The sequence below is a fragment of the Microtus ochrogaster genome, chromosome 7, assembly GCF_000317375.1.
Source record: "Microtus ochrogaster isolate Prairie Vole_2 chromosome 7, MicOch1.0, whole genome shotgun sequence".
NCBI lineage: Eukaryota > Metazoa > Chordata > Mammalia > Rodentia > Cricetidae > Microtus > Microtus ochrogaster.
In genome coordinates, this window is record NC_022014.1 from 53,058,455 (window position 1) to 53,069,848 (window position 11,394).

At 46.2% G+C, this 11,394-nt stretch overlaps 1 protein-coding gene across 1 annotated transcript in view; it reads left to right on the forward strand.

Annotated features, from left to right (window-relative positions):
* The first annotated feature begins 2,746 nt into the window (after positions 1–2,746).
* Positions 2,747–11,394, forward strand: part of C7H16orf45 (chromosome 7 C16orf45 homolog) — a 68,981-nt gene continuing 60,333 nt past the window's right edge. Inside the window, exon 1 of the mRNA XM_005350351.2 lies at positions 2,747–3,034. Coding sequence (XP_005350408.1) covers positions 2,932–3,034 — 103 coding nt within the window. The 5' untranslated portion in view covers positions 2,747–2,931. The remainder of the gene's footprint in view (positions 3,035–11,394) is intronic.

Sequence of the window (11,394 nt, forward strand, 5' to 3'; positions counted from 1 at the left end):
TCATGCTTTACTCTTTTTTGTCTAGAATAACTTCCCAAGCTCTCTCAGGCTTTATGTAGATTCAGTTGTCCTTGTGGGCACCAATCTTATATCAATTCTTTGAGGTTTTTTAAGATTTATTTTTATTTTATGTGTATGGGTGTTCTTACTGTGTATCTGTACACATGCACGAAGTATCCTTGGAAACCAAAAGAAGACACTGGGTACCTTGGAACTGGAGTTGCAGGCTGTTGTGAATTGTATTTTGGGTTCTAGGGATGGAAAGTGGGTCTGATGTGTGAAGTCCTTCTTTATGTGTTTTGCTTTTATTGGTTAATGAATAAAGAAACTGCTTTGGCCTCTGATAGGGCAGAGTAGAGTTAGGCAGAAAAACTAAACTGAATGCTGGGAGAAAGAAGGCGGAGTCAGGGAGAAGTCATGTATCCCAACTGGAGACAGATGCTGGATGGAACCTTGCCGGTAAGCCACAGCCACTTGGCAATACACAGATTTATAGAAATGGGTTGGTTTAAGATGCAAGAGCTAGCCAATAAGAAACTAGAGCTAATAAGCCAAGCAGTGATTTAATTATACAGTTTCTGTGTGATTATTTTGGTTCTGGGCAGCCAGGAACAAACAAGTGGCCACTGCCTACACCTGGCCCTCTGCAAGAACAGCCAGCACTCATAACTAGAGACTCCAACTTCCTTGTTTCATTTCTCATGCTTGGTAATAAAGGAAATAAGATATTACTTTATGTTTTTTATCTAATTAGGTTAGGACCTCTCAGAATTGGCCAAATGGTGAAACCTTATCTCAATTCAAACTCCCAAACAAAACAGAACAAAACCTGGCATTATAATTTAGGTTTAGTTTTTTAGGACTTTTTGAAGCTAGCTCCTTTTTCTCTCATAAGCTGTTTAGGAGTTCACTGTTGATAACTTTTTAAGTGACAGAATTATTTTCTTGAAAAACTTGTCTGCTTTACACTTCCAAGTCATAAGAAAAGATACCAATGTCCCCAGATATATCACAAAATAACCAGCAAATAGTATCCCAGCATCTCTTGACCTAGAGAACCTTGTCTGTTCCTCTCCCTCCATGCAAAATATACCTGCAGTTCAGGTGCTGCAGAGACAGTTTGGCAGGTAAGAGCGTGCATGACCTGAGTTTGGTTCCCAGCACCCATGTCTGATGGTTCACAATAGCCTGTAATTTCAGGTCCAGGGGATCTAACGCCTCTGGTCTCTGAGAGCAGCGCTTGTGCTCACATGCACCTCCCCCACATGAGCCCCAGCTTATGAACATCATATCATTTTTAGGTTCTTTAAATATAACCACAGGGGCTGGAGAGTTGGTTCAGGGGTTAAGAGCACTGGCTGTTCTTCCAGAGGAACCAGGTTCAGTTCCCAGCACCCACATGGCAGCTCACAACTGTCTGTAACTCTGGTTCCAGGAGATCAATACCCCCACACAGACATATATGCAGGAACAAACAATTAAAAATATAATATAACCACAGTCAAGGAAATTAGAACAATAAGAGGGGGAATCCAAATTCATATATTCTGGATTCAAGGGCTGATTTGGTACCTGAGAAATGTGGGGGTCTGGGTAAGTAAACTCTCTGAATGTCAGTTCTGTCTTCTGTAAAATTAGGGGGAGTGGAGTGCTAGCTTCCACAGAGACATTGGTAAGTGTTTTATGCTTAGCAATCATTCAATAAGTAGTATTGATTTTTATCAGCCTAGCTTGCTGATTACATTTATTCATTCATTTGAGACATGGTCTAGGCTGTCCTCAAACTCCTTACAGAGCCAAAGATGACTTTGGATTTCAGATCCACCTGCTTCTACTTATGCATTAGGCTTTTGCAATGCTGGGATAGGACCCAAGGCTTTGCTCATGCTATGGCAAGCATTCTACCCACTGAACTGCATTCTCATTCCTTACTTACTTATATACACCATATATACATATGCACAACATATATAATATACATAGTGTGTGTGTGTGTGTGTGTGTGTGTAGGCCTAAGGTGTCTTAGGAAGTCCTAGGAATCCTCCTGTCTCTGCTCCCAGCGCTGAGATTAGAAGTATACACTGCTGCACCTGCTCCTCTTTTAATGTGGGTTCTGGGGCTCAGCTGTGGGTCCTCATGTTTGTGCTGTGAATGCTATACCAATTGAGCCCCACTGCCAGTCCTGGCCCTATATTTTAATGCTACCATGTTTGGTCTCTATGATTATTCTCCAGGTTTGTAAAGATCAGTGTTCCAAATAGCTTTGTCGGCCATATGTCCAAAATATTTTTGCCTCTCTTGTTTCTGTACATGCAAATACACAGGATTGACACAGGTGTACACACACACACACACACACACACACACACACACACGGTGGGTGTCTGCTGCTCTTCTTTATATGTAAATCATGCACATAAACGCGAACAACACAGATCCCTCAAGCTGGGGTCCACATCCTTCACGAAGGCCATATCATCTGCAGATACATTCTGACTCACCAGAACACTTGAAACCTACCGGCCCTCTGACAGACCCCAAGCCTCCCGCAATAGCTATATCCAATCACGCAAAGCCTCTCCACTAGCTCCAATATGGGCAGGTACCTTATTCTTGCTTCCTCTGCAGATGATTTTATTTTAGTTGTTTTTGTTTTTGTTGTTCTAGAGAGTTTATCATCTGTCCCTCTTTCTCCCTACCCAGCCCCCAAACCTCCCCCCTCTAGCTTCCATTGCGCATGTGTTATGCATTCCTCCCCCATCCTGGGTACCAGTTGGGCACTTTAGGGTGCTGGCAGTTGAAGAGATGGAGTCGCTTCCTCGGGAACACCGGGCCCCTTAAAACGCTGCTAACCGGAGCCGCCTTCCTCCCTGCTGCCTTCAGCAAGGATGGAGTGAAAGCGGATCCCTTGGCTGTTCACGAGGATTAGCAATGGAATTAAAGCAATCTCTGTCTGTCCATCTGGAAGCTGAGAAGCCTCTGAGGCGCTATGGGGCGGTGGAGGAGACAGCATGGAAAGCAGAGCGACTGGGAAGTAAGTGTTTGGGCAAGGAATGGGTGGGGACAATGGGGACCCGTGTGCTGGAGCTGGTGACTCCTAGTGCGGGGGTGGGGGGAACGTGGGTGAGCTGACAGGGGAAGCGCCCCCACAGACCGGCTTCCAGTGTTGCACAGCAGCGATGTTCTCCCTACAAACAAAAGAGGGGACCTTCCAGGGCTGGGCTGCACCGGGAGGCTCCTCAGGAAATCACAAGCAGCTAAGCCAGGAAGAGCCTGGGCCGATCAGGGAATCTCAGATCCGGGAGCCGGAGGCTGCTGCTGCGAAGGATAGTCTTTCCTGCCGCCCAGAAAGGAGGATATTAGAGTGTTGAAATGCTTGAGGTCGCAGGAGCCAAGGGCCAGCTTGGGAAGCGCCCACGTACTGGAGATGGGGGAGTGTCTGCTTGCTTCCCTGCCTTGAGGTTCAGGGCATAGCTTAAATCCCAGCATCTTCCTACCCCTCCTGAGTCAGAGGAGAGGTGAAAGGGCAAGCAAGGGCAAGGTCAGCCCGCGCACCCCCACTCTTCTGGTCCTCGACTTGATGATCCGATTTGGTTTGTGTTCAGCCGCAGCTGGCGGCTTTGAAACAGATCTCTGCACTCGCCGATTCTCTCTGTGGTGTTTGGTATCAACAGACATTGCTAAATATATTCAAGACTTTTCCTTTCAATTTGTTTGATATGATACTTAAAGCTGCAAAGTGTGGAGGCTGCCTGGAAAGTCTAGGGTCACTGATGTCTCTGCAACTCTAGGGATTTCCCAGTGTCCTCCACCCCACCTCCTGCTCTGGTATGGCTTGCTCAGCACCCCTGGTGTATGTAGTCTCCCGGGCTGGAAGAAGCCCTCTTGTCTTCTAGGGAACCTGCAGCTGCCGGCTCTGAGGCAGGGTCTCCAGGCTCAGTGACCTTTCCCAGCAAGAGTCGCTGAGTTACATGTACTTAAAGTATTATAAATACTCTCCTTCCCATCTTCACTCAGGAGAAAGTGTGTGTGTGTGTGTGTGTGTGTGTGTGTGTGTGTGTGTGTGTGTGTGTGTGTGTGCATTCACACATGGTTGTTTTCTTCATACTTGTAACTGTGGACTCAATAGCTTAGCTATAGTGTGTTTGGATCTCAAGTTCAAATATCTTCATTCCTGTTATAGTGAGTGTCATAATCTTTCCAACCTCTCTCCTTTCATTTTCTTTCTCCTTTTAAGACCCGGGTCCATTCTTCTGCTTCATCCTCTCTAACTCTTTGGCTTTGGCATTTTGAGGTAATCTCAAGGGTGCAGGTCTGTTTTACAAGCTCAAAATAATGCCACTATTGGGTGCCTTTTATTGTTAGATCCCCATATCCTGAGAACTTAGACACAGCGTTTCATTTCATCACTGTCACTACTTCGTGTGGCCTTGAGACACCCCTTGCATGAGAAGGCTGGGACTTTCTAGGTGACACAAACAGGAATGATAGGAGCAGGATTCAGACCCAGTTGGCTGAACTCCACACATCTGTGGTGAAGGTTTACTGCTTTCATAGTTCAGGAGCCTTCCTGGTCTGTTTCAAAGATGGTTAGTGATGTCACAGCAGATAGTGGCCCTGTTGGTCCTGCAGTCCACAGTGCTAGAAAGAACACTGGGTCCCCATAGAGTAGAAGCCAGCCACAGTTGAGGACTCTCAGGTTTGACTAGGGCTTTTTGGCTGACAATGTGGCAAGGGGCATCTCTGTCCTCACTCTGCTCTGTCCTTTGAAGGTGGGGATAATATTATAGACCATATGGCTTTATCATGAATACTAAAGATGGTGCATGCAACACTCAGGGGAGATCTCAGGACACAGTTATATTTCAATAGCGAGTCCTCCTTTCATCCTTTCCATGAAACTGCACAAAGGAAGACTCTGGGTTGAAACTGCATTGTTAGGCAGATCTGTGAGTCCTAGTCAACCAGGCCTACATAGCAAGTTACAGGCCAGCCAGGGCTACAAAGTAAGACCCTGTCTCAAAACTAAAATGAAAAGCAAGCTGAAATATTGATCAGTTCTCTAACAGCTCACACCCCACTATCCCCAACAACCCCCAACAACCCCCCACTATCCCCCACTATACCCCACTATACCCCACTATACCCCACTATACCCCCAAGATCCCCTATGACCCAGCCTGGCCTCAAGCTCTGTAACCAAGGATGACCTTGAATTCTCCTGCCTCTCCTCCCAAGTGTCGGGTACAGGTGTGTGGCAGCCAACATGCCAGACTCCTTCCTCGCTCTTCCCTTACAGCTTTGCATTCTCTTGCCTTTTCATTGGGGAAAACAAAATTTAAGCATATAGGGAAATTGAGGTAAGAATTTAATTTATGCCATCTAAGTCCCTGAAAATTTTGTGCTTCTGACTCCCTGATCCTTTCTGTTCCAAACCATCCAAGTTTCTGAGACTTGTTTCATGGTTCAATAGCAGATCATTTTTCTTGTGCGCATTGGCACAGAACCCCAAACCTGTCCCCTAGCTCTTTAAGCTGTTCACATCTGAAATCTCCTCAAAGCAGGGATCCAGAGGCTCACTTTAGAAACTTGAATTTGGCAAGTTTTGGTATTTTGATTCCTGTTTACAATCAGGCATTTGGGGATTTTTGTTTGTGCGTAGATGTCTTCTCAACTTCCAAGTGATCTACAGAGCTATCCCATAGGTTTGGGCCTCTATTTGTTTATTAATGAAGTGTGGAAATTAGTAGCACTGGGGCTATGGGCAAACTACTGCAAACCGGTGCTGTAATACTGATGTGTTGAATGAAGAAAGATCCCATCAAGAAGATTCTTCCTCACTTCTGCATGCATTTAAAGATTTTTCTGAAGAACCGAAAAAAGGAGAAAGATGGTAGACTTGGTTGCTCTTAGCTGAGATTGTATTAACTGCTTCCTTTCATTTCAGATAGAATATTTAAGTATTTATGTCCTCTGACTTATTTACACACAAGGTCTCATGTAGCCCAGGCTGGCCTTGAACCAGCTGTATAGCCAAAGATGACCTTGTCATGTCATTACATTGTGTGTGTGTGTGCATTCAAGCACTGTGGCATACATGTAGACATCCAAGACAATTTGCAGAAGTCAGTCCTTTCCTTCTATCATGTAGATATCACAAGTCCTTACTGGCTTGACCTTCTGATCCTTCTGCTTCTACTCCTGAGTTTATGGGTATACACCACCATGCCTGGATTTGCACTGATAGGACTCAGACTTGGGACTGTGTGCATGCTAGGCAAGTGCTCTACCAACTGAGCCCTCAACTACAGCATTTACTTAATTTACTATCATTCTTATTTGTGGTACTGGAGCCTGAACACAGGCCCTGTGAATGCTAGACAAGTGCTCTATCACTAAAGCCATATTTTAAAGTCATCTGGGCCTTGAACCCCTCACTGTAGTCCAGGTAAGAACCTGGAACCCTCTCAGGCCTGTACCACCTGGTCAGCTCCAGGTCCAGTTTTTAGATGGAGACATGTGATGTACTATAGTCACAGTAGGGGAACAGAAGCGGTGCGAGGGTCCATGCCTGTCATCTAAGCCCTAGGTGGAGAGGCAGGAGGACCTGGACTTTAGGCTCTTCCTTGGCTACAAAGAGTGTTTGAGGCTAGTCCTGTCAAAAGCAAATAACTAAAAATGGCAGAACAGGAGTTGAAAGTCAGGTGAAGTAAGTTCAAACTAACCATGTCCTCTCCAGCTCTGTTACCATGGGCATATAGTTGAAGCTATATTACTGGTTGCTTTATCTATAAAATAGGTATAAATGGGGGCTGAAGACATGACTCAGTAGATAAAAGTCCTTGACCCAAATTCAGTTCCCAGCAATCACACTGGGTGGCTCATAACCATCTGTACCTCTAGCTCCAGGAGACCTGACACTGTCTTCTGAACTATACAGACACCTTTATAAGTGTACACACAAATAAATAAAATAAACTCTTTAAAATAGGAAGAATCATAGTAACAGATGCTTGGGGCTCGCTCTTGAAGGACAGAATGAGGTCATTTAACACACAACCTTGTGTGCTACAAGCCCCAGGTCAATACCAAAAGACTGTTGTTACAGCAGCCAAATAGAAGCCCTTTGTATGTGAAGGGATCATTGAGAAGCTGTGTGGATGATGACGGCATTTATGCTACCTTCTTCACAGAAGTGTGTACAAAAAGACACTTTTTGTTTTGTTTTGATTTTTGAGACAGGGCTTCTCTGTGTAACAGCCCTAGCTGTCCTGGAACTTGCTCTGTACTCCAGGCTGGCCTCAAACTCCAGGAGCTCCGCACGCCTCTGCCTCCCGCTGCTGGGATTAAAGGAGTGGCCACCGCCGGGCTAGAAAGACTTTTCCCGTGCCCTACTTCGTGCTCCTTCTTAGTTCTGGGGACTGAACTGGGGCCTCACGAATGCTAGAAAGTCATCTGGTATTTTCTCACTTGAGACAGATTCTAAGAAATGGCTTCCATTATCCCTTGCCCTCTTTAACCTTTAGCCCAGGCTAGCCCCAAAGTTGAGCTCCTCTGTCTCCACCTCCCACCCATCTTTGACAGCATTTTCCTGTAAGCAGTGTGTTGTTTTGCTTTTTTTAATAACTCAGCTGGAAAATTCATAGTGACATTTTACTGTAGCAAGGTCCACAGAAATGTTGCTTTCCCACTACTGTAAGTAATTAAGGGAGACACGAAGACACAGTGCCTTTGAGAAAGCCTGGGGCTCTCAAAGAGCACAGCGGCCTGTTGTCAGGGTCGCGTCTTGGCAAATCTGAGTGTGCCCTAAAGGATGGTCAGGACTGGGGGAAGGGATGAGAAAAAGATGGCCCTGTGGAGGGGGGAGAGGGGGCACCAAGGGCATCAGGGTGGGAGAGGCTGTGGTAAAGTCGCCAGCCTAGTCAGCAATCTTCCCAGAAGCCCCTGGAAGGTGACTGTTCTTTACAAGTCCAGGGATGTGAAGCGACTAGCGATTGGAGCATTAACTGACCAGCAACTCTGTTAATAAACAATACAGAGCTTGAAGTAATGTGACTTTGCTGCTGCTCTGTGTGACACATTGTTGGGGGAAGGTTTGACTCATTTCCCTTGACTTTCTAGTTAGGACGAATAATTGTATTATTTCTTATTTTATTTTTAGCATTTTTCCTTCTTCTTTTTTGTTTATTTTGGCTTTTTTCTTTTGTGCTTTTGAGACAGGGTTTCTCTGTAGTTTTGGAACCTGTCCTGGAACTAGCTCTTGTAGACCAGGCTGTCCTCGAACTCACAGAGAACCTCCTGCCTCTGCCTCCCAAGTGCTGGGATTAAAGGCATGCGCCACCACCACCAGAATGCTGCATTTTCCTTCTTGGTATAAAAATAATGTGTTCACTTTTTGTTGTACTCTAGAGTCAGGACCTCATGTACCCCAGGCTAGCTTCCACTCACCACAAAGCCAAAGATATCCTCAAGCTCCTGATTCTTCTGCCTCCAACATGAAAGCGCTGCTGTGGCAGTGTTCACGAAGGGCACAGCACTGAGCAAGGCAAAGGCCCTCCCATATTCAGGGGATGTCAGGGTTAGGGATGAGGGTGTCAGATAATGTCTTAGCAGCATGCCTACCATGATACATGTTTTCTGGGAATTGTCAGAGAGGAGCCCTGCTCATCTGGCCATCAGGAAGTGACTGTTTGTTGAATGTTTTGACATTTTGACATGCAAATAGCAAGGGATCCAAGCTCTTGATGCAAAGACAGAGTATTCTAGGAAGAGGCAGGTGGCTAAGCTTAGCAGCTGGGACCCAGTGAGTCAGGGCAAGGTGGTGCTTAGTCAAGAAGGAGGCAGGCCTGATATGACCTGTGGTTACAGTTTTTTAAATGTCTGAAGCTGACTACCATGGTAAGACAAGTTGCTGGGCCACGCTTTTCCATGTGTTAATATACTTATTTATTCTGTGTGTGGGAAGGGCATACGAAGGTCAGAGGAGAGCAGCCCATTCCTTCCTTCCACTATGTGGGTCCTAGGTGGTCAGTTTTAACAGCAGGCCCTTTACCCACTGAGTCATCTTGCTAACCCCTGCAGGGACAAATGCAGGATGGCTTTTGTTTTCAAATGCTACACTGGCTACTGAGAGAGTAGGACCACAGAGGACAAGCTGTGATCCCCACAACAGTGCTTGAGCAGCAATGACACCGCACTTCTTCCTTCCTGATGACAGCCATTCTCAGCAAATGTAGAAATGGCCTTGAGTGTGAAGGGCTGACAAGGGCAGAGACAGCATGGCCAGTTTTGGGAGAATGAGCATTGAGTGAAGCTACCCTCAGCTGGCAGGCAACAAGGTTAAGTTGTGGACACTGTAGAAGCAGAGGTTGGAGTTATAGAGATGCTGGTATTAAAGAATCTGGTGTGTGGTGGGGGCTGGCCTCAAACTCTTAATGGTCCTTCTGCCTCAACTTCCTGACTATCAAAATTATAGGCATGAGCTATCACCATTGTAACTGATGGCTCATGTTTTATGTTTACTTCCTATGTGCTAAATGAAGGAGGAAATGTCAGGGGTGTTTATTGTTGGTGTGTGTGTGTTTTCCAAGACAGGGTTTCTCTGTATAGCTCTGACTGTCCTGGAACTCACTCAGACTCAGAGATCCACCTGCTGGGGTAAAGGCATGCGCCACCACCCATCACACCCATGCCTTGCTATCTGAATGGTTATTAAATGGTTGTTAATAATACACAGTTGCTGAGAGTCAGCTCAAGCTCATTCACTTCTCATGCAATTCTGTGCCATAGGCAGAGTTGTAATTCCCATTCTGTGCTTGGGGGAACTGAGGGACAGGGAGAAAAAGGAAGTTGCTGAAGAGCTTTTTAATATGTATTATTTAGTTTTTAAAGACTATATAGGACTGACTGTCCTGGAACTCCCTCTGTAGACCAGGCTGGCCTCAAACTCACAGAGATCTGCCTGCTCTGCCTCCTGAGTGCTGAGATCAAGAGCCTAACCTGGTTCTAGGCTTCTCTGACTCCAAGTGTCTCCTTCCAGCTAGGTCCGGTATTCCTGGCCTACTAAAGGGGCAACAGAGATTGGAAATAAAGCAAGACACAGCGTGGAGCCTCAGAAAGCATACAGATGTGGGGAGAGGGGATGAAGTTAAAGCTAACAGTGTGGAATGAGACCTTTGCTCCATGGGAACACAGAGGGAGTAAAAGGAGACTGAGCTCACAGAGGGACTTCAGGCGGACAGCAAATAAGGATGTTTGCATTGGGCCTGTGAACTTCGCAGTTTTTAGAAGTGAAAAGAGGTGAAAAGGACATTTCAGGTTAACTGCCAGTTTGAAGAGAGGGCATCTCAGGTAAGCCGCCTGCTCAAGGCGGGGGCGGGGGGTGATTTCAAAAGCGGGAGGCCATGCACTAGCTTAGGGTTTTGCTTTGTTTATTTTTTTCCTGGCTTAATGATATACACTTCCATTGGCTTGTGTGCTATTCCACATGGTTCCCTTATGGCAATCACATGTTTCCTCCATGCCCATGTGGTTTGGAAACTTCAGAACACTGCTTGTGAGTGTCCCTGAAGAGGCTAACACACTTGCTGGACAGGTTGAACGCCTAATGTGTACTAACCTCAGAGACACAGAGTAGAAAAAGCCCAGGCTCTGTCCTAGAAGAATTCTCTGCCTGTGTTCCCTTTTTTCACTCTGCTGCTTCTTAGCAGCTGGACTCTTAGGCAATTCGCCTCACATCCTTAAACCTCATTTTCCTAATCTGTAAAGTGGGCACAGTCCCCTGAGGACTAAATGGGGCAGCGTCAGTAAGCAAGGTGTTTGACATATCCGTGTCTATGCTACTGAAAGACACGGTGTAAGGGTCAGTCAGCTTAGCTGATGTTTATTAAGAAGCGTCAGAGGTAGGAGGAAGGCTTGGTGGATAAAGGCACTTACCATCAAGCCCAAAGACCTGTCCCCAGAACTGGCTCCCATAGGTTGTTCTGTGACCCCTACACGTGCACACAGCACCCACTTATCAGCTCAAATGGGTGTGTGCGCCAAGCTGAAGAGATGGCTCAGTCAGAAAAATGCTTGCTGTGGAAGCATGAGAGCCCAAATTCAATCCTCAGATCCGACATAAAAATGATGGCTTTGGTGGCAGGCACTTTCATTAACTCAGTGTTGGGGAGTGGACACAGGAATATCTGTGAGACTCCATGGCCAGCTTACTTAGCCTACTTGGCAAACCACAGGCAGTAAGATATCCTGTCTTCAAAGGAAGAGGTGGGCAGTACTTAGGAAACTGCGGCCAGGTGCACACACATGTGTAGGGAACTGCGGCCACATGCACACACGTGTGTAGGGAACTGCTGTCACTCATGCACACACGTGTGTAGGGAACTGCTGTCACTC